The following is a 20749-nucleotide window of genomic DNA, read 5'->3' on the forward strand; positions in this document are numbered from 1 at the left end:
TAATAACCAGCCACCACAGGCACTTACCATGGGACCTGGCCCCTGCAACAAACTGCTATAATCCAGGGCTTACCACCCAGCCAATGCCCGGCACTGACCCCGGGATCTCCCCCCACCCAGCCACCCAACGTCCGGCGCTGACCCCGGGATCCCCGCCCCAACCAGCCACCCACCGCCCGGCACTGACCCCGGGATCCCCTCCCACCCAGCCACCCACCGCCTGGCGCTGACCCCGGGATCTCCCCCCACCCAGCCACCCACCGCCTGGCGCTGACCCTGGGATCCCCTCCCACCCAGCCACCCAATGCCCGGCGCTGACCCCGGGATCCCCCCCACCCAGCCACCCACCGCCCGGCGCTGACCCCGGGATCCCCTCCTACCCAGCCACCCACCGCCCGGCGCTGACCCCGGGATCCCCCCCCCCACCCAGCCACCGCCCGGCGCTGACACCGGGATCCCCCCCAACCCAGACAGCCACCGCCCGGCGCTGACCCCAGGATATCCCCCCCCACCCAGCCAGCCACCGCCCGGCGCTGACCCCGGGATCCCCCCCAACCCAGACAGCCACCGCCCGGCGCTGACCCCGGGATATCCCCCCCCACCCAGCCAGCCACCGCCCGGCGCTGACCCCGGGATCCCCCCCAACCCAGACAGCCACCGCCCGGCGCTGACCCCAGGATATCCCCCCCCACCCAGCCAGCCACCGCCCGGCACTGACCCCGGGATCCCCCCCAACCCAGACAGCCACCGCCCGGCGCTGACCCCGGGATATCCCCCCCCACCCAGCCAGCCACCGCCCGGCGCTGACCCCGGGATCCCCCCCAACCCAGACAGCCACCGCCCGGCGCTGACCCCAGGATATCCCCCCCCACCCAGCCAGCCACCGCCCGGCACTGACCCCGGGATCCCCCCCAACCCAGACAGCCACCGCCCGGCGCTGACCCCAGGATATCCCCCCCCACCCAGCCAGCCACCGCCCGGCACTGACCCCGGGATCCCCCCCAACCCAGACAGCCACCGCCCGGCGCTGACCCCGGGATATCCCCCCCCACCCAGCCAGCCACCGCCCGGCGCTGATCCCAGGATTCCCCCCCCCACCCAGCCACCCAACGCCCGGCGCTGACCCCAGGATCCCCTCCACCCAGCCACCCTCCGCCCGGCACTGACCCCGGGATCCCCCCCACCCAGCCACCCTCCGCCCGGCGCTGACCCCAGGATTCCCCCCCCACCCAACCAGCCACCGCCCGGCACTGACCCCGGGGTCCCCACTCACCCAGCTAACCACCACATTGCACTTAGTCTGGGAACCCTACCCAGCCAGCCACTGAACTGCACTTACTCATAGCATCATGGAATCCCAGGGCTGGAAGAGACCTCAGGAGTCATCGAGTCCAACCCCCTGCCCAAAGCAGGGCTCTCCAGCCATCAAACTAACCACTGCTCAGTGCTTACCCTGGGAACCCCACCTAGCCACCACCCTCCACTTTCCCTGTGAACCCCCCCGCCACTCCAATGGCCTTACCCTGGGATGCCCACCCACCCATGCTTGGCACTGCCCTTACTCTGAGAAGCCATTAACAAATACAGGTGTCAGTGCCTATGTCCCTGGATGTCTTATCCACATGCCACGGGCCCTGGTTATGCAGCCTCATCTTTTGGTTAAGGTGGCCAGACTTGGCCCTTCTATTCTCTGCCAGGAGCTGGAGAACACCCCCACGTCCTTCCTGAGTGTTTCTCTGGTCAGGCATCCCATGGCACTTTACAAGGCTTGGTCCAGATTAGCCTCAGGGTGCTCCAGCTGGATGAGTGGCTCTGGCCAGAGAACTCATTTCGAGTGCTTACCACGCATCTCCTTAGATGGACCGAGTGATCAGAGAGAGAGAAATGGCTCCAGGCGCTTGGGAGCGGCTGGCCCTCTCCAGGGCGCTGGGTTTGGCACCCAATAGGAGACACTGGGCCAGGAAGAGCCAGTGTAGTTCAGCCCTCATGCCATCTGGCATTTGTCTGGAGGAGCAGTGGCCTGCTCTGTAGCTGGATTGGGTTGCGAGGGCGGGGGTTTCATGACAGTCCCTGGAGAGGCCTGTGCAAAGCCACAGGAAAAGCCCACAGCCACCAGCAGAGTCTGTTGTGTGTCACCCGCCCCTGCCAGCATTCTGAGAGCAAAGCCCAGGGCAGGTGGGACCACGCTGGGCCTGCAGACACTGCGCGCAAAACACACCACCATGAAAACAGCCTTTATTTGTGTGTAAGCTTCTTTATAAGAGCAAAAGACTTCTGAATCCACCCTTTGAATGCAGGGACACTGCCATCTGCAGCAAGTGCCTTGCTGGGCTTTGGTGGGGTTTGAAGCTGTGTGTGTTGAATTAGGCCTTTTAATTACAGTATTAAAAAGGATAACTGGAAGTCAATTATACAGCCCTTTGAAGCTGCCTGAGTTAACAGCCAGCCAGGAACACGGTGTCTATGGCACCTGCCTGCGAGAGGCCTATTCCACTGCTCACTTGAGCTGGTGAATGAGTTGTTCACAGCCTGAGGGGAAGGGGGAAATCTAGGCAGAAGAGGGGTTTGTATTTATCTTTCTGATTTCAGTGGGACACAAGGATTGGCTGCCTATTACCCATGGCCACAACGGGTGGGAGCCCTGCTCTCTTTGGACGTTTAGGCAAAGGCAGTCATGAAGCGGCCTTGATTAATTTAGCATCACAATGTTGCTTCCAGCTAGTATTATCAGTCCTAAGAGAACAATGGGGAAATTGGGGGTGCAGCGAGGCAAAGTGACTTGATGGAGGTCATTCGGTATTTCAGTAGCAGAGTAGTCCATAAATCTCAAGAGTCCTGGTGCGTCATCAGAAGAGCATAAGAAGGGCCATACTGGGTGAGAACAAAGGTCCATCTAGGCCAGTATTTTGTCTTCTAACTCTTGCCATTGCCAGTCGCCCCAGAGGGAATGCAGAGAAATGGGTAATCATCAAGTGATCCATCCATCACTCCTTCTCAGCTTCTGAGAAACTGAGGCTAGGGCCACCTCCTTTGAGCTAACCACCAGGCAACACTGCCTCTCACACTTAGCATCTCTTCCAGCTGTACACAGGGCACCTTTCCTTCCAAAGGATCTCCTAAGCATGCAAACAAGAACCAGTGCATTTGCTACTGAAATGCAGCTATGCCTGGAGTGGGGCATGGAAGCGGCTTACTAGCACGCAGCAACACACCACCACAAACACACACAACACAACAGTGGTGAACGGGCCATGAAGCATGCCAGCACTGACTAAAACCGCAGCAGGGAGCAGACTTCCAGCAAACCCGCGAGGAGGTACGATAAACACAACTAGGCCCTCTAAGTCAGGAGTGGCAAGGAAAATCTTGAGCGCCGCAGGGCTCCCAGGTGGCAGTTACATATTTGTCTCTTAAGTCAGGCTGGGCAATAAGGGGCCTGTAGGCTGGAAGTGGTTCGTTAGGGCCCTTTATTTACCGGAGAGCCTGCAGGTACAACCCCTTGCAACACCCATTGGCTGCAGTTCAGCTTCCAGCCAATGGGAACTGATAAAGCAATGTGGGCCAGGCAACCACTTTCCACAGCTGCCATTGGCCAGGAATGGAGAACCGCAGCCAATGGGACTGTGGGAACCAGTGTGGGCGGGGCAACCACTTCCTGGCCAATGGCAGCAGCAGAAACAGCGAACCACAGCCAATGGGAGCTTAAGGGGCGACACCTGTGGACACTCGGGTTAATAAAGCCTCAGGTGGCTAACGCTAGTGAACTGCTCTCAGCCCACAGGCGGCTTTACTGCTGCGCTAAGTCAAGCTGTGAGCTGCTGGTGGCACGGGGAGTGGGCCTATAGCGTGTGGGAATGTTTTCTGCTGAGGTTTCCTGAAGGACAATCAACTCGGTACCATTTCCTATGGCGTTACATGGCCTGGGTCTGTTCCAAACACCCCAGACCCTTGGGGACAGTCAGTGCTTGCATCCCGCTCACAAGCTCAGCCAAGCTCCTGTTCCTAGTGCTGCTGAATCCTAGGCCCTTGGCACTCCCAGCTTCACCATTCAATGGTGCAGCTGAGACCAAAGGGTGTAGCATAGACAGGGATAATGGTACAGGCTGAACCTTTGTAGTCCAGCACCCTGGGGACCTGACCAGCACCGAACCAGAGAACTTGCCAGACCCCGGGAGGTCATTTTTGTTTGGCAGCATTCCCAACACTTCCACTGCTTGCTGGGTACTTAGAAGACATTTAGGAGTAAGTTAGAGCTAAATAACAGCACAGAGCACTGAGAGCTAAGACTGGTGGCTGTAAGCAAACTTTATGGGACTGCGTGAAACTTGGCGACACCCGGGATAAGTGGACGTCCAGCTCATTGAAATCAGGCCGGGCCACGATGTTGCCAGACTAGAGAGGTTCAGCCTGTAGAATGATTTCAGGGGGGATTAAAATTCAATGAGGTGTGAAAATGCCCAGGAGTGGGAGAAACCCTGGTGCCCACAGCCCTTCGTGTCGACTGCTGGCTTGCCTGCAGTGTAAGTGCTTGTCGGGGGGTTCTACATTACCACTGACCTCCTGCCAGTTGGCTGCCAGGCATTTCTCCGTCCATGAGGCAAAACTGCTTGATGACACCCTGAAAAAGGGGGGGGGGGCTCTTTGGCCACAGTGCTGAGCCCACACTGCCTGCGGGAGTAGTTCACCAAGTGTGCAGCATGGTCCCAAGGTCAGGGCTGCGGCATCCTTGCAGCCCCATTTCCCAGGTGCTATGAGCCTGCCTGGCCCTTTCGGCAAATAGCTGCTAGGTATCCAGCAGGTTAGCCTGCAACTAGCCCGTCTGCTGGACGGCTGACCTGCACGGCCCAGGCACTGGACACGGAACGACGGTTCCGTTCACCTTACTGCACGCTCCTCGGAGCTGCTGCTGGGAGTACACAGGGCACACTGGCTCTTCCGGCAGGAAATGGCAGGCAGCTAGGCTGGGGAAATACAAGCTGCAGCCTGTAAATTCGTTTAAGCTATTAGAGCACTAACCATGGATTCATGCAGCACATCGTGGCACCTTTCAGCCACTGACAATTTGCAGAGATGGGCAAGCCTGATCAGCTCCATGTTACTGTGTGGAAACCAAGGCCTGGAGGGAGGAAATGATTTGCCTAAGGTCATCCACTCAGTCAGTGGCAGGGTTGGAACTAGAAGCTAGATCCCTGTTTTGGGCTGCAATCCAGGAACCAATGCCTTCAGCGACTCCTGGTGCGCATAGATGCCAAGTGCACTACGAGGGCCTGGGGAACGCAGGGCAATGGAGTAAATTCTCCATGCTGCGGGTAGATTGGGACACCAGGTTTAACTTCCCAGTTGTGAAACAGGCCATTGATGACGCTGCAGGCTTTGCCTTTGGAGAGTCTAGGGAAAAGGCGCTAGACCGGAGCATTCTTAGCACCTGCTCATTTCTCTGGGTGGTGGTGATGGCCCAACAATTAAGGTCAGTGGTGTAAGTGGAGGAGACCCTATGTTATGATAGAAGCATACTGAGCTCACCACAAAGCCGGGGGGGAGGGGAGGGGACGGTCTGGGGGACTCACCTGGCAAGGGCCTCAATTCCACTAGGTAATGACCCTTGGGGCAACAGAAATGAAGGGAAGGGGGCCAAGGCTTGGAGACTAAGGGCCTGGAGAGAGTCAGCCCTGACCTCACCACTGGATTCCCATCAGCTTAGGTCATAGCTGGAGTGACCGTGGCAATCTCCTGGCACATTAAACCAGCCAATACTTCAGGCTGCTTGGCCTGTCTGAGAACTGCAAAAGCAGGGTCGTTGCCTGGCAGGGTTGAGGTGCTTTGGCAGAGCTGGGGTGCATGCGGTGTGTCCACCTGCAGACAAAGCTTTTAGTGCATTGGCAGAGTGGGGCAGGCTCTGTGGCTGGCAGAACTGCCACTCAGATGCTGCTACTGAAGGAGATCCATTGCAAAGGCCCAGCCACCGGCCCCGTGGACGCTGGAGGAAAATTCCTTAGCCCCCTGATACCACTCTGCCTTGCTGTTGACATGATCAAATGCAAGGCGCAGTCCTTGTGGTCACTCTGCTCAGCCAGCGCTCGCGCTGTTGGATTCTCCACATGTCCATTGGGTTCTCTAGGTACTGCGTTGTTTGGCTGCCCACCCAACTCTGCTTCTCCATCTCACCTGCCCGAGGGCCCAGTTCTCGAGGGGAGGAGAGAGGGAGGCATTTTGTTGGCAGATTGTAGCAGGAGATGGATACTTATTGACAAGTTGGGTCTGAGTTTGCAAGGGCTGGTCTGTTTCATTCGCCAATCATTGTGGCGTGACCTGCACGGACTCTCCATTCACTAAATGGCTCCCACCCAGCAATCAAGCTGCTGTCCTGACAGTATGATTCCACTCTGCCCTGGCAGGGGGTGGCAGACAATTCGGTCTTGATGCTGAGACCACCAGTAAATATGCTAATTAATGCCAGTGGTGGTGGTGGGGGGGGCACAGGGTTGCAGACCCCTGTTCAGCCGAGCCCTGGAATGAGACAGATCCACTTCACCTAGTCACCCATTGGACATGAGCCTGGAATAGCTGTTGGCCACCAGCTGGATTCAAATCAGTTACTTCATGACCAAAAGGCTGCATAGCCCAAGAGCTGGCCACTTCCCCTGTGAATTAATGAATTGGTAGTAAAGAAAGGGGCTTTCCAATGCAAAGTCAAAGCCTCAAGCTTCAAAGCTTCCAAATTGTTTTGCATGGAATCATTCAGCCAAGGGCCAGACACGGCCACAGTCTGCAGTCCCATAGCTGACCTAGGGCTCATTCCTGAGGGGATACTGACCCATTTAAAGTGACAGGATGCTATAAATAATTTCTCCCGCTTTGGGAGCCGAGCAAAGCAACCAGTCCCTTCTGAAATGTACAAATGAGAATCATATTTAATTATGTGCCTCCAGAGGCCTATATATTGGAATAAATTGAATGGGGGAAAATCTGAGCTTGTTTGATAAAGCTTTGTCTGTTTTCAAAGCTTATCTTACATCATATCTTTCCCCCTCGCCTCTGTGCCTCTTCGTTTCTCTCTCCCTCTGTGGTTGCCCTTCTGACTCTGTGCTTTAATTTATTCACCATACAATGTCTTTACATCCTGCTTTCTGTAATTCACACCATAGTCTCAACCCACTATTTCACTCTGCTGTGTGCTCTGGGACTTCACTTGTTTGAGAGGCACCAAAATAAAGTTGCTGATATCCTGGACCCAGTCTCGGTGGCGTGCTCTGACTGGAAACTGAGTGTGCACAGAAAAGGGGGCAGGACTTGACTTTACGGGCAATGGAGACGGCTGCAAAAGCCTCTGGCTCTGGTGCAAGGCAAACACACCTTCCGTAGCACAAACCGACCCTTACGCTTCCCTTCTTTAAAGCAATCCAATTATAGCTGATCAAAACCGAGACTCTTTCAAACCCCCGTGGAGTGAACACGATCTCCAGGGAACAGTTCTAGTGTATAAACCGGCTTGGAAGGATTCCATTTTTTATCGGTAAATGTCAATAAACATCGATTTCACTGGACACATACAAAAAAAGGAAACATTTCTAATGATGATGATCTAAATTTACAACGAGGCAAAGTGTAAAAAAAAGGCAGATCGAGAACTTCGTGACTAGGATTGTGAATCAGGCTTGTTACAAATGGACTAGTGAAGAGACGGTAAAAACAGGTGGGATTTGTTAATTTAAGGGTATTTATTTAGTATATTGTGACACGTGAGGGTCATAATTTGAGTTTTAATGCTTATAAGGCTTTAGCTTTTTGAACATCAGTATCGACTGACAATTGTCCAACTGCCACTGAAAATCTAAATCACTGAAAACAGCAGAATATGGGTGAAACCCATATATTTGTGCCTCTGTAAAATTTTAAAAGTCAATAATCTAAAAAAGGATTAAAAACACATCCATGTGATCCTTCAAAATAATACAAGGGTAAAAATTGGTTTCTGCCAAGCCTACCGGAGAAACACGAGGTGCTCAGCTGCTCCTGGCGATAGACTCAGAGAGATAATCACATAGGTTAAATAGCTAGAAAACAGCTTGCCCCACTCTCTACCCCAGCTGCTGCTCCTCACTTCCAAACTACCCTGCTCACATGCCCCTCCCGTGTCTCCAGCATTTGAATCTTCCAGCCAAGATCTCCTGCGTGCTGGGAAGCTCAAGTCCCAGGAGAAGGCCTGAGAGCACTTGAGAGATGTCAGAGAGAAAGATTTCACAGCATTGAGCCAAGAGGCTCCGGGGACCTTCGGGGTGGGCATAGGTGGATGTGGTAGTTAACAGATTCCTTTTGGTGCACAGAGGCAGCCTAGGGGCCACAGATGCCAGGTTAGAAGGCACAGCCTTTCCACCCCAGCTCCAGCACTGACTTCTGCCCTCAGCAGCACCCTGGTTGCACCACTGAAGTCAATGAAAGGTTGGGTGGCTGTGCCAAGGCAGGCTGACTCTAGAAAGCCCAACACCCCTTTCTCAGTCTGTTTGCCACAGCCCCCGCTGGAGAGAGGCTATGCACTGACAGCAGCAGAGGCTAGTAGCCGCAGACTGCTCTCTTCGCCTGACTTCCCATGTACAGCCATGCAAATCAAGAGCCATTCTGTAGAAGGCAGGGGAGTTAGGGGAGGAGAAGGCCAGTAGGAGAGCAACACCAGGCAGCATCTCTAACACCATTATTCATAGCTGTTGAAAAGAGCCCTCTCCCCACAGAACACCCATGGATGAATTAAATAACAGGCCCCCTTCTACCTGTTAATCCCGGAAAACCCTGGAAACCCAGGCTAGCATGCCCGGAAACACTCCTGGGAAAGGCCTGGTTGGGACATTTCAGAGCAGTGGAACTGAACCTTGATAGTTCAAACCAAAGGCTGGAGATTCAGCTGACAAGAGGAAGCCATTTACTGGTACATAGAGACAGCACAGCTGACCTCCAGATTCTGATAAGGACCGAGGAAAAAAAGGCGTAGAACACTTTGACCCTCAAGCAGTGCACAGGGAAAGGCGGTGGCCCAATTGCTGATAATTTGATACTTTTGATCTAAAAAGGACCACCAACACATCGGGCCGAATTCTACCTGGACTGATCTCCCAGCAACCCGCTTCCCTTCAGAGGTGTGCCCGGGGCTGCAAGTCACAGCAGAACTTGTACTTTCTCCTCTGCTGAGGCAAGAGCCTTTCCCTAGTGCAACAGGGAGCTCTGGCTCACACTAGGAGTCATTTGGATGGAAGCCCCAGCATCCGCCACCACTAGAGAGTTAGAGAAGAGGAAGAAAAATAAAACTCAATCAGATACAGAACTGGACAGATCAAGAAGTCAAGATTTTGCATTCCAACTATCTCTAGGAAATAGGGCGGGTTTTTTTATTTCAATTTTTCATAAAAATCCATAATTATTGAAATCAGTTACAAGGGAAGTTCATAACTTTTTATTGATTTGTTTTCTTTTTTTCTTTTCCCCCTCTTGTCATTAGATCTGACACCGATGTCAGACCATGTCCTTACAAACACCGGAGTCCTGGAGACATCAGCAGAATGTTTTCCTGGTATAAAGAGGAGGAAGGAGTGGTGGTGCAGAGAGGTGGGGATAGAACAAGAGGACCGGGCGGTTCAGATTAGGAGAGAGGTCGGCATGTTTGTAGCAACGTTCTGTTTTGTTTTTAAAAAAACTTTATTATTTGCAAATTGCTTCTGGTTAGATCATTTTCATGTTGAACTTGCGCGGTGCATCGGCAGAGCTGATGCCAGCGTCAGACTTGCGCGGCACATACTCGATCTCAATGTTGTGCTTCGTGTTGCCTTTCCCCCGGCTCCACAGGAAGAGAAGCACCAGACAGAAGAGCACCACACCTAGGAAGGAGATAAAACCCATCGTGGTGGCGATGATGAGAGTCTTGATGTCGAAGGGGAAAGGCACGGTGGCGCGTGTACTGTTGGCGTCGCTCTCATTGGGCTGGTTGGAGATGAAAGCAAAGGTCTTGTTAGGCTGGTGGGGCCAGTCTGGGGAGTAGCTCCGCACGTGAAGGTGGGCCAGCATGGTGTCATTGCCACCCGCATTGCTGGCGATGCATAGGTAAGTGCCATTGTCCTGGATCTGGGCATAGCGCACCTCCAGAGTGCCATCAGGAAAGACCGTGAGTCGCCCATTGGTTTTGGTAGAGATGAGGTGCTTCTTCGGAGAGAGCCATGTGATCGTTGGGGGTGGATCCCCATCTGCCCGGCACACAAAATGCACTGTGTGGCCCTCATCCACGAAGATCTGCTGTGGCTTGCGGTCTCGTATGCGCGCCCGGCGGCAGGTGAAATAGTTGGGCAGGAGCACGTCGGGGAAGTCTTTGAACTCCTTTCCCTGGACAAACTCGGGAGTGGAACAGGTGGGCTGCTGTTTGTTGAAGTTCAACCTCCAGCGGCGTCGGAAAATCCAAAGCAGCCGGCAGTCACAGGCCAAAGGGTTGTTATCCAAAATGAGCGTCTCCAGGTTCCCCACTGAGTGGAAGGCAGATTCCTCCAGTGTGGTCAGCAGGTTCCCAGACACGTTCAGGATGCGCAAGTAGTTCAGACCTCTGAAGGCATAGGGCTCCACCATGGAGAGCTGCCCTCCCACCAGCTGGATCTCCTGCAGCCGCAGCAAGTCATGCAGCATGGAGCCCTCAACAGTGAGGATGGGGTTGTAGGACAGGTTCAGGAACCTGAGATAAACTAAGTGCCTGACAGACACATAGGGGATGGAAGTCAGATTGCAGTGGGTGATGGACAAGGACGTCAGGTTCAGTCCATAGAGGCAGTTAGACGTCATGGTATCCAGATAGGGCCAGTGGGAGATCTCAAGGACCTTAAGCCTGTAGAGCCTCCTAAAGGAGTAATCCCTGATGGCGTTGATGTTCAGGTGGCGCAGCCTCAGCACAATCAAGCCGTGCAAGTGAGACAGCGCCTCCGTAGGGATGGAGGTCAAGTTGCATTTTTCCAGCGTCAGCTGCTCCAAGCTGTTGAGGCCGCTAAAGGCCCGGTGGGAGATGTAGACCAGGTCATTGTCCCCAACCTCCAAAGACTTCAGGTTATACAAGTCCTGGAACATGTAGTCTAGGAGGATCACAATTTTGTTCTCACTAATGTCTAGCTTGGTAAGATTGCTGAGTCCAGTGAACACCCCCAAGGGGATCAGCTTGAGCCGGTTACTCCTGAGTCCCAGAGTCCTGAGGTTATAGAGGTTGTTGAAAGCCCCAGGCTCAATGGCACTGATAGTGTTCTCGTTTAACTCCAGCTCCTCCAGGTGAGGGTAGTTGGCAAACTCATCCTGGTTGAGAGTCTTGATTCGGTTCTTACTCAAGTCCAGGAGCCGAGTCTCCGTGGGAATCCCCTCGGGGACGGCGATGAATCGCTTCCGATGGCACAGCACCGAGCGCTCTTGGGCAGAGCACTCACAGCGGGGCGGGCAGCCCGTGGCAGAGCCGGAGAGGATGGATCCCAGCATCAGGAGGAGGATCGGCTGCCAGCAGGCCAGGATTGGGTTATGCATGCTCACCTCCCCAGCTTTCATCCTCTCTCTCACCTGCAAGCAACACAAAAACAAAGAGGGGGAGGGAAGAAGAGCCATGGTTAGCAAATAAAGCCCAGCAGAAAGGCAAAAGTCCCTTCAGTTCAAGTCAGCTTCCAGGTTCATTGGCCTGCCAGTGCAGGTATTAACTACAGGGGAAATACCTGCTTGGTCCAGGCTGGATACTCTGCGTACACAGGGCCATGGCGATGCTATCATTCTCAGTGCCACACCTCCAGCCAGGCACACCTGTCTGCACAGCACCGAAGGGAGCAGAACACGCACACCTGATGAGCTGCAGGTGAGCAGCACTTCACTAGTACCAGTCCCCGTACTATCCAGCCAGACAGCTGTCCAGTGACTGGTCATCTTTGGGTTTCTCCCTGCCCATCACTTTTCCTGCCCTCCTAGCTCAGTCTTAGAACTCGCCGCAGCAGCAGTGTCCAAGGGGGGAAAGTGGCCATCAGGACTGGCACGTTCTGCCTTCAGGCTGGCACCTCACTGTGCGTTTACCTCTAATTGTGGGGCAAAGGCCCCTATGCTCCTGTCCTCCTCCAGAGGCAGCTCCTGCCCCGCAGCTTGGATTTTTCCTTGTCTTCCCATTACCCCCCTCCGTCCCATGGGGCTGGGACTGTCCCTAGGAGTCCCTTCCCTCTGGACAGATTTCCAAATTGCAGCCACAGAAACGGCCAACTAGGCAAATTTAAATGTGGTTCAGCTGCTTGAGTGGGTTTGAATTTCTGCTCCATGACTCTGAATTCACAGGGTCTCTGGGCAGGGAACTCTACTTCACACTGATCTTTTGGCACCCACATTGACTGGCAAAGGAGGTTAACATTTCTGCCCCCCGGCCTGGCAATAGGTTGGGCTGCTCGTGACTAACCTGGCCTGATGAGTGCAGGGGATACCTGTTATGGAGAGGGCAATGGGTAATGGTCCAGGGCTGTCCTGGGCGGGGTGCTTGCAGTAAGAGCCCATGGCTGTCCCAAAGAACCCAACGTCTAGAGCAGACACACAAAGGGCTGGAGGGGAAACAGAGGGGAAGTGACTTGACCAAGGTCACACTGCCAGTCAGTGATGGAGTCAGGACTCTAACCAGGTCTCCTGCTCAGTGCTCTCCCCAGTGGGCCATGGTGCTGCTCAAACTGGGCTGCAGGCGGTGCGGCTGGGGATGGGGAATGCCACAGTGAAGCGGTTATGCAGTACGACTGCGCACAATGACAAAGCCTGGAAGCTTTAATATAATTTCTCACAGCAAAGTGATCTGACAAAACCACCCATGCTGAAAGAGCGTCTATTACTGAGGTGTTAACTGGCTGAAAAGTGTGTCTGTCCCAACTGCCCCACCCTGGACTGAGAGCCCGAATTCGCTAACAAGCTTGCTGTGCAGTCTGCTCAGGACAGCTTCTCCAGGTGAAGTCCGAGTTGGGGGGTGAGGTACATGCAGAAAGGGGGGGCCTGCACCTCGGCCAGCAGTGCCCTAATGAGGTGCCAAGGAAGCAGGAAGCATGATCTGCCATGGGCTGCCATGGGCTTTTGGTAGGAGCTCAGTGACCTTCCCCCTTCCTATCCCGGTTATCTGCTTGGCACCGAGGGGCCTGAGGAAAAAGGGAAGCCATGGTGTGGATGCCCTTGTTTACTTGTCCAAAGCCAGTCCTGGGCAAACTTGAGCCCCCGCTTTTGATCTGATCAAACGAGGAATGCTGCACACACGCACACAAGCTCTTGAAATGAGGCCCCCTGTAGATGGATCCTGAATACAAAACCTGCCTTTTGAATACAGAGGTGCCTGAATGAAGCATTCATAGCAGACTAGAGACCCAGGGAAACCCATCCAGCTGGCCAGACCAACTTATTTAGAGGTCCAGATTGGGGGGGGGGGAGGCTCTTTGTAAATTTCCCATCACTATTCATCCAACAGTCTTTGTTTTTCCAGCCTCAAACCCTTCTCAGTAGGGAACGGAATTGCATGGCCCTTGGGATGTTCCTTTTGACTGGCACCAACTCTACTCCACTGAACCACTTCCATCAGGCACAATGTGTAGTAGCTACAAGAGGGGTCTCGGAGCCAGAGCGGCTGGATTCCACTCCTGGCTCTTCTCTGTGTTCTTGGACAAGTTACTTAACCTCTCCTGTGCCTTAGCTTCCCATCAGTAAAAAGGCAATTTACCCAGGATTGCAACATCTTCTCAGATCACTGGGCACTTCCAAACTATCATTCAGCATTTAAAAACCAAGCCTGGGATTTCAGAATCTATAACACTGCTTTGAAGTTTCTTGCCTCTGAGCCAGCCCCAGTAGCTTTTTTTTTGTTTTGGTCACCATCTTTAGACCAGTGGGGGGAAAATAGCACAATATGGCTCCCAGCATCCATGGCTGCCTCTGGAATCCAAAGTAAAAACACTTAACAATCTCCTTTTTCCTGTTGCTTTGAATTACATCAGATCACAGAGGCCTGGAAAACAACACACTATGTACATACAAGGACCAGTCCCTGCAATAGAGGGGCTCCGAATTTCCATCCCCAGACTGGCAGCAGAACTGCACTAGCAAAGGAAACAAAATCTACTTTACACAGGAATGGGATCCAGGAATGTCCTGTGAGCACCATTGCTGAGGTCTCTTTGCTAACAAAATCTGTCCTAATCTTATACCTGGTCCCTTACTTGGCTTCATTCATCTGGAGAAAGGATGAGAAAAACTAGTCGGATTTCTGCATCAAAGCAAAACAGGTCCCCAAGAGAAGAATTTCTGGTGGATTTCCTGTCCAGTGTGGGACGGAGCCTGGGAAAAGTCTCTGATGAGAGACAGAAATGCTACTTGATTTCTGCACCTGTGAGGAGCAAAATGGGACAAATCCATAGGAAGAGATTTGTGTGATAACCTGAAGTGGTTTTACCTACAGTCAGGACCGCACTATGACTTTCGTGGGCCCTAGACACTTTTGCCTTCGTGGGCCCCTTCCTCCATAAAAAAATATTAAAAATTATTTTTGATATAACTTTAAATACTTCAACATTTTTTTTTCTGTTTTAGGCAAAATTTAATAGATTTTCGTGGGCCCTAAAAGTTTCATTTTTTTCTGGTATGAGAAAAAAATTAAAACATTTTATTCAACCCTAAAAGTTCATTTTTTTCCTTCTGATTTTAAAAGAAATTAAAACATTTTCATGAGCCCCTAAAAGTATCATGGGCCTTAGGCACTGTGCCTAATGGAGAAGTCGGCCCTGCCTACAGTCCTGGCCATCCTTCTGGAGTCAGATCTGACCTAGCTTTGGCTGGGGGTGCAATGCCAGCACTGGCTACGTACTGAAACATTATCACCATGACAACACAACACCGGGACTACTGATTTACACATTTTAAAAACACTAACCGTGTAACCAATTGAAATTCAGTCGGTTACTTGGTTAAACGCTTTGCGGGTCAGCAGCCACGCTGCTTCCCAGGCTGCCGGCTCCGCACAGTGGGGAGTTTAACTGGCAAGATTAACCTCTTACATTTCTAATCAGAACCACGAAGGATCCTTTAACAGGGTGGGTCAGAGCTTTCCAGGTATGGCCTTTGCGGGTGCTACATACTTTGTCCCTAGGATCTGCTCTCTAGTGGTTTCAGGGAAGTGATGCAGGTGATCCAACCCTGAATGCATGTGTGCACCCTCCCATGCTGTCCTCACCTCTTCCCCCAGTTATTTCCCTGAGGCAAACCCCAGCTTCCTCATCAGTCATTTAAATGGCCCTATTCTTATGTCCTGACACAGATGAGTTGATCACTGATTTACACTCCAGAGAGCTGTTCCTTGTTTGTACCCCACGGCAAGGGGCAAGATCATGCTGGGATTTGGGGAATGGTGAACCTTGATTTTCTTCTGAAAAAAAGAATGCATTAACTCATCCCACCCAGCCTTCACATGGCAGCTAGCAAGAGACACACTGCAAATCCACTATCCCCTGCAAGGGCTCGTGGCTGGACTAAAACAACCAGGAGTCTTGGTGGCACCTTAGAGATTCACAAATGTATTAGGGATTCAGCTTTTGTGAGATCTAGCTCACTTCCTCGGAGGCCTGAAGTGAAAGACAGGCAATCACTCGGGATGCTTCCCTGCTCATGCCCAGCCCTCTCTGCTCCGGAACGGAAGAGGCAATTTGAAAGTGAAATGAATGAAGGGAGATGAGCTAGTGAAAATCTTGGTATGGGAAGACACTGAGCATTATATAAAGTTATTCCGGGGGAGTTATGGCTTTGAATGGCAGCTTATACCTTCAAACCATAAACAATCCCATCCCCTTGTCAGCGGCATGCTAAAGCTGCATGTCACATTGCTTCTAGTGCACTTATGTTTTATGTTGCTCAAGCTATTATGAAGGATCAAATCGCATTAATATTGTACATTATATGTACAGCTACCCCTGGCTCTGTTTATATCCATTGTTACATATACACTCCGCATTGCCTTCACTAATGCTATTTATGGCTATCGCTGAATATACTCCACACATTACCTTCGCTGGTTCAGTTTATCTCCATCATTACATATATCCTGTGCATTACTTTGCCTGGCGCTATTTATGGCTCTTGGATGTACTCTGCGCATTAGTTTCATTGCTTCTGTTTATATCCATCATTTCACGTAGAAAGATGTCCCACGCATAACTCACTTTCCTTCCAAAAAAGATTTGAACATTTTTGCAAATGCAGGAATGAAAAGGGATGTGCAATCCATAAATGTATCAGTTTTCACCATCTCATAAACCAGAAACCCTATGAAACAGTAATGTTTTGGTCCAATCCAAAGTGGAGTATTAATTACAGTGGCTGACACTGAATTCCTCCCACCATTTCAATTTGATACAGCATTCTGCACTGCTTGCCCTAAATTGCTGTGTAGCGTTGCTGGGCGCTGTTGAACAGCTGATGTGTTCTACCCAGAGGTGGCTGCATTTCAGGGGTCTGCAAAACGATTCCTGCATGTACATAATTTGTCAACAGCTTGCCAATCATTACTAACAGGCTGATCTAACACTCACCAAAATCAGTGGAAAGGTCGCCATTGGCTTCATTGAAAACTGGTTAAGGCCACAAAGGGTTAAATAAATGTAGCATACTTCTTATTAATCATCCTTCATGGCATAACCGACTATGCTGACCATTGTAATAAATGCTAATGATGTTAGTTTCACTGGCACAGTATTTACATATCCCAGAGATGAGGCCTGAATCATCCTGCAAGATATAAATGGCTGCTGGTACTGGGACAATACCTAAGAATTGTAGGTCTCGGTCATAACCATAGAGTCCTCAGCTGATGCACTTTGTGTGTGTATGCCCTGCATATTCCTATAATCAAGACAAACTGGGACCCTTGTTGAGTGAGTGGGCAGCAGTGGTATTCAGGGAGCCAAAGGAAGGCAGAACCAAAAGAAGCCACGTGCAGACAAATGAGTGACTGTCTAAACATATCCTCAAGGAAGAGAAGATTTTCCAAGCAGGGCCCATTCCAAGGAGGCTAAACAAGCTGTTTTCACGCTCGTGCAATATCCATCAGACCGAAAGGCACTATTTATTTTGCAACTGTCGGAATAAACTTTGCATCTCTGGAAAAAAACCCAAAAAACCACGTCTTCTCAGAAGATGTAGAAACCCCAGTTAACGTGCTGTAACTCTGATGGAAATGGGCAGCAAGTACCACTCTAAACCCTTTGTTGCATCACATCACATGCAGTGAAAGGAACAGTTTTGCAGTGCTGTCGCTCAGACTGCATGCTTTCAGAATGCATGTGTTTTCTCTTTAATAGTCTCTCTTGGAATCCAATTCCCTGTACTCACAGTCTTGCTGAGAGAGACATAAAAAAGCAAAACACCATATGCAAAGCAAAACACAGTCTAAAGGGTCTAATTGCACTGAGATTGGAAAGACTTCACCTCATTGTACTGAAAAATAGCTTGCCTTATTTGGATGTATTCTTAGCTGAAATGTCCACACTCACCCTTATGGGCAACTGCTAATGCCAGCTTCAAACAGGTGCAGGAATGGGTGGGGTTGTTGTGGTATCTAAATCCTAGCTCTGGATATTAACAATCTCAGCTTCCCAAAAAATTCCTCTAACGTATGCCAAGTTCTTCCAGGGGGTTTCTGCTCCAGTGTCAGTGGAATCACACCTGCGGTGAATTTGGCTCTTTATTAGAGTTGCCAGATGGTTTAACCAAACATACCGAACCCTTCCCTCTCCTCCTCCCCCTCTAAAAAAAAAAAAAAAAAAAAAAAACCCCCACCGGGAAAAAAATGCTGTTGAGAAAAAAAAAGAAAAAAAAAAAGCAGTGTGACCCTTTTAAGAAACGCTTTCGAGGCTTTTTAGCCCTAACAGGCTGCTGATGGCCATCTGCCATCTTGTCTCCGTGCTCCAAGCTGAACAGCTTCCCAGCGGAACCCAGTAAGCACCTGGGATTTTCACCTCCTGGCTGGGGGGTTGGGGGGGGGGGGAAATCAGAAAATACTGGACATTTCAGGTGTCTGGTATTTTCTGAATTTTTTTTTTACCGGGCAGGAGGCGAAAATATCAGACTGTCCGGGTCAATATCGGACACCTGGCAACCCTATTCTTTATTCATTGTGATTTGCAACAGCTCTGACATGACAACAGCTTTGGCAATGCACCTTGATTGTGGTTTGCTACCCTGACTCTTGTTCCAGTCCTAGACCCATGAGAACTTGGTCAGTGCACTTAATTCTGACTTCCAGCCTCCTCCTCTATTCTCTACCCTGAGCCCTCTGCACAGATCTGGCAGGGCACCTCAGTCATGACCTTCCATAAATGCCACCATTCAACGACACTAGGTTCCTCCTGAGCAGAGATCCACTGGGGCGGATTTAGCCCAGCTGAGGATCTGGCCCTACACCCCACACAGCGACAAGGTGATAATTTGCCTGGTTACATGTTCTTTGCCTGAGCCTTTTAGTAACTGCACAGACATGAAAAACAACAACAGCCAAATAAGCTTTCAGTGGGAGAATTTAATGCTTTGGCAGCCCAGTTAAAAAGATGAGCAAACATGATAAATGAACAAAGCAAAATCTGATTATTATTACAGACCAGGCAAACCTACTTGCATAGAATTAAAGTCTAGACTCACCTCATGTAATATTGGTTCTGGGCTAAATTTAAAGCCATGATAAATACAAGCCCTGACAAAAACATCCATGATGCTAATAGCTGAGGCTACATAAAAGATCCGGGATAAAGGCAACGAATGAACTGAAAAATACAGAGTGAAGAGAAGCTTTAAATCACTTCTGGTTCTCGTTTGCCTTTGGACATTTTGGAGCAAAACATATACGTTTCAAGGTAGCCTGGGGATAGACACCCACTTCTACAAATCAAGATTTTTGCATGAGCTGATGCGGTCAACCTAGCCCAGATCATGCAGCAATTACTGGAGACCCCCCGGTATCACCCACAGTGCTGGAATTCCTCCGCATTGCTGAATGATCTCAAACTGAGTTGCAGCTGGTGCTCTGCCAATCCTTGTTCTATTGCACAGGCTTCTTATTAGGGGCATTTAAATCTGTGGGTGTCTTTCCACCAACTCCAAGGCTTTGGACGAGGTTCAGACACAGGGAGGTGCCATAGCATGAAGAGAGATCTGTTTCAACATGCCTGCATCTGATCCACAGATGCCCGGGTGAGAAGGAACAGAGCAGAATGCCCCATCTGGGGGCTTGCAGTAGGCGCTCCTCAGTCGAATTATTGACTCTGATGCTTTAATTAAATGTCAGAGTGTTGAAAGAGGAAAAACTGAAATGGGAAGAATGGGAGGGGGGAGATGCTGGAGGCTGCCTTGGGAGGCTTGTGGCAGCTGGCGTGTTGGAAGGGGAAGGAGGCTGAGATGAAGGGGTCTGGCAGAGTTTGGAACACACTTGAATTTGCTCAATGAGGGCAAATCCAATAAATGTGCCCTCTGCTCTGGCACTCACTTGATTCCCTGTTGCCCTGTACCTAGAGAGTCACATCAATGCCAAAAGGATGTAAATGCCCCCTGGTAAAGATCCTCACGGGGTGGATGGATGCAGAGCAATGGAAAAATCAGGATCCAGCCACTCTGGCCCCACTTGCACTGATGCAAACCAGAAGTGACTCCACCAAGACACTGGGATTCAACAGGTGTAAAATGAGTGTGAGTGGGAAGAGAAGATAACTGCCCAAGCACACAGCTCTGCCCATAACTTGTCCTGAGAAATAAGATCCATTCCTCCGAAGGGACACTTCCTGGACTAGCAGGGATGAGCAGCTGGCTTTGCTTGGCAGGTGGTAGTTAATCTAGCAGGAGGTGTAGAATATGTGGATCTTTCTTGGGAAGGGGCCAGAGCACTTTCAAGGAAGGAATCTGGTCTAGGTATCTAGATGGGGATTTCTCCATGGTTTCGACTGGTTTCTCTACCCCCCTTTCCCTCCCTCTGGTTTGCTGACTGATGGTTGGCGAGAGGCCTGTGCTGTGTCTTGTGTAGTTTTCTGCTCTGAGGGTTTAATCTACATAGCTCCTAGCAGCAGGTCTCAGACCTTAGTGTGATGGGCTTGGGCTCATGCTCTGAAGCTAAACACAGCTGTGTCGATGACGTGGTTCAGTTTGGACTTCCTGCTTTGAAACCCACTGCTCTCCCTAGGCCCCCGGGCCTGAGACACTGGGCATAGGAGCCCTAGTCTGAAGCTCACTCCTGCGGCTGCCACATGTTATGTAGCAGTAACCTTTAAAGGTATAAAATATGCTGCCCGGGGAGAGGGAAAGTGGCACCTCCCATCATCACTTACACCAGTGCAAAGTGGGAATAAAGTACCACTCTAATTCCACTCAGGGTGTATCTGCTACAACTTCCCTAGGTGTAACTGATGAGGCACAGCTGCCAGTATGACTGTATGGGAGGAAAACACCTTGGCTTGTTATGCTGTGATCTTGTGCATGGTTTTGTGTCAGCACTATTTTGCATGACAGCCCTTTCTGTGTACATAATACTTCCTTCATCGATGTCTGTGTGACTGTCCCAACCTCCCATGCAGTTTTATAAGCAGGGCTGTTTTCAAGCCCATATGAACATCCTGGGTCCAAAGGTCAAGCTTGAATGCTATTGAGGTCATCTTAAGTCTATGAGAAAGAGAGCAGAGAGAAAATTCCCACCTTTACTTCCCTGTGTCAAGGATGAAAAGCCAGC

The 20749-nt window shown here is 51.1% G+C and overlaps 1 protein-coding gene across 3 annotated transcripts in view; it reads right to left on the reverse strand.

Moving 5' to 3' along the window:
* Nucleotides 1-9354: 9354 nt before the first annotated feature.
* Nucleotides 9355-20749, reverse strand: part of LINGO1 (leucine rich repeat and Ig domain containing 1) — a 478102-nt gene continuing 466707 nt past the window's right edge. For all 3 annotated transcript variants that reach the window (XM_006126248.4, XM_025186223.2, XM_075897385.1), the window contains one exon: nucleotides 9355-11562. In XM_006126248.4, the coding sequence (XP_006126310.1) occupies nucleotides 9709-11550 (1842 nt within the window). In that variant the 5' untranslated portion in view covers nucleotides 11551-11562 and the 3' untranslated portion in view covers nucleotides 9355-9708. The remainder of the gene's footprint in view (nucleotides 11563-20749) is intronic.

The sequence above is a fragment of the Pelodiscus sinensis genome, chromosome 14 (assembly GCF_049634645.1).
Source record: "Pelodiscus sinensis isolate JC-2024 chromosome 14, ASM4963464v1, whole genome shotgun sequence".
Classification (NCBI taxonomy): domain Eukaryota; kingdom Metazoa; phylum Chordata; order Testudines; family Trionychidae; genus Pelodiscus; species Pelodiscus sinensis.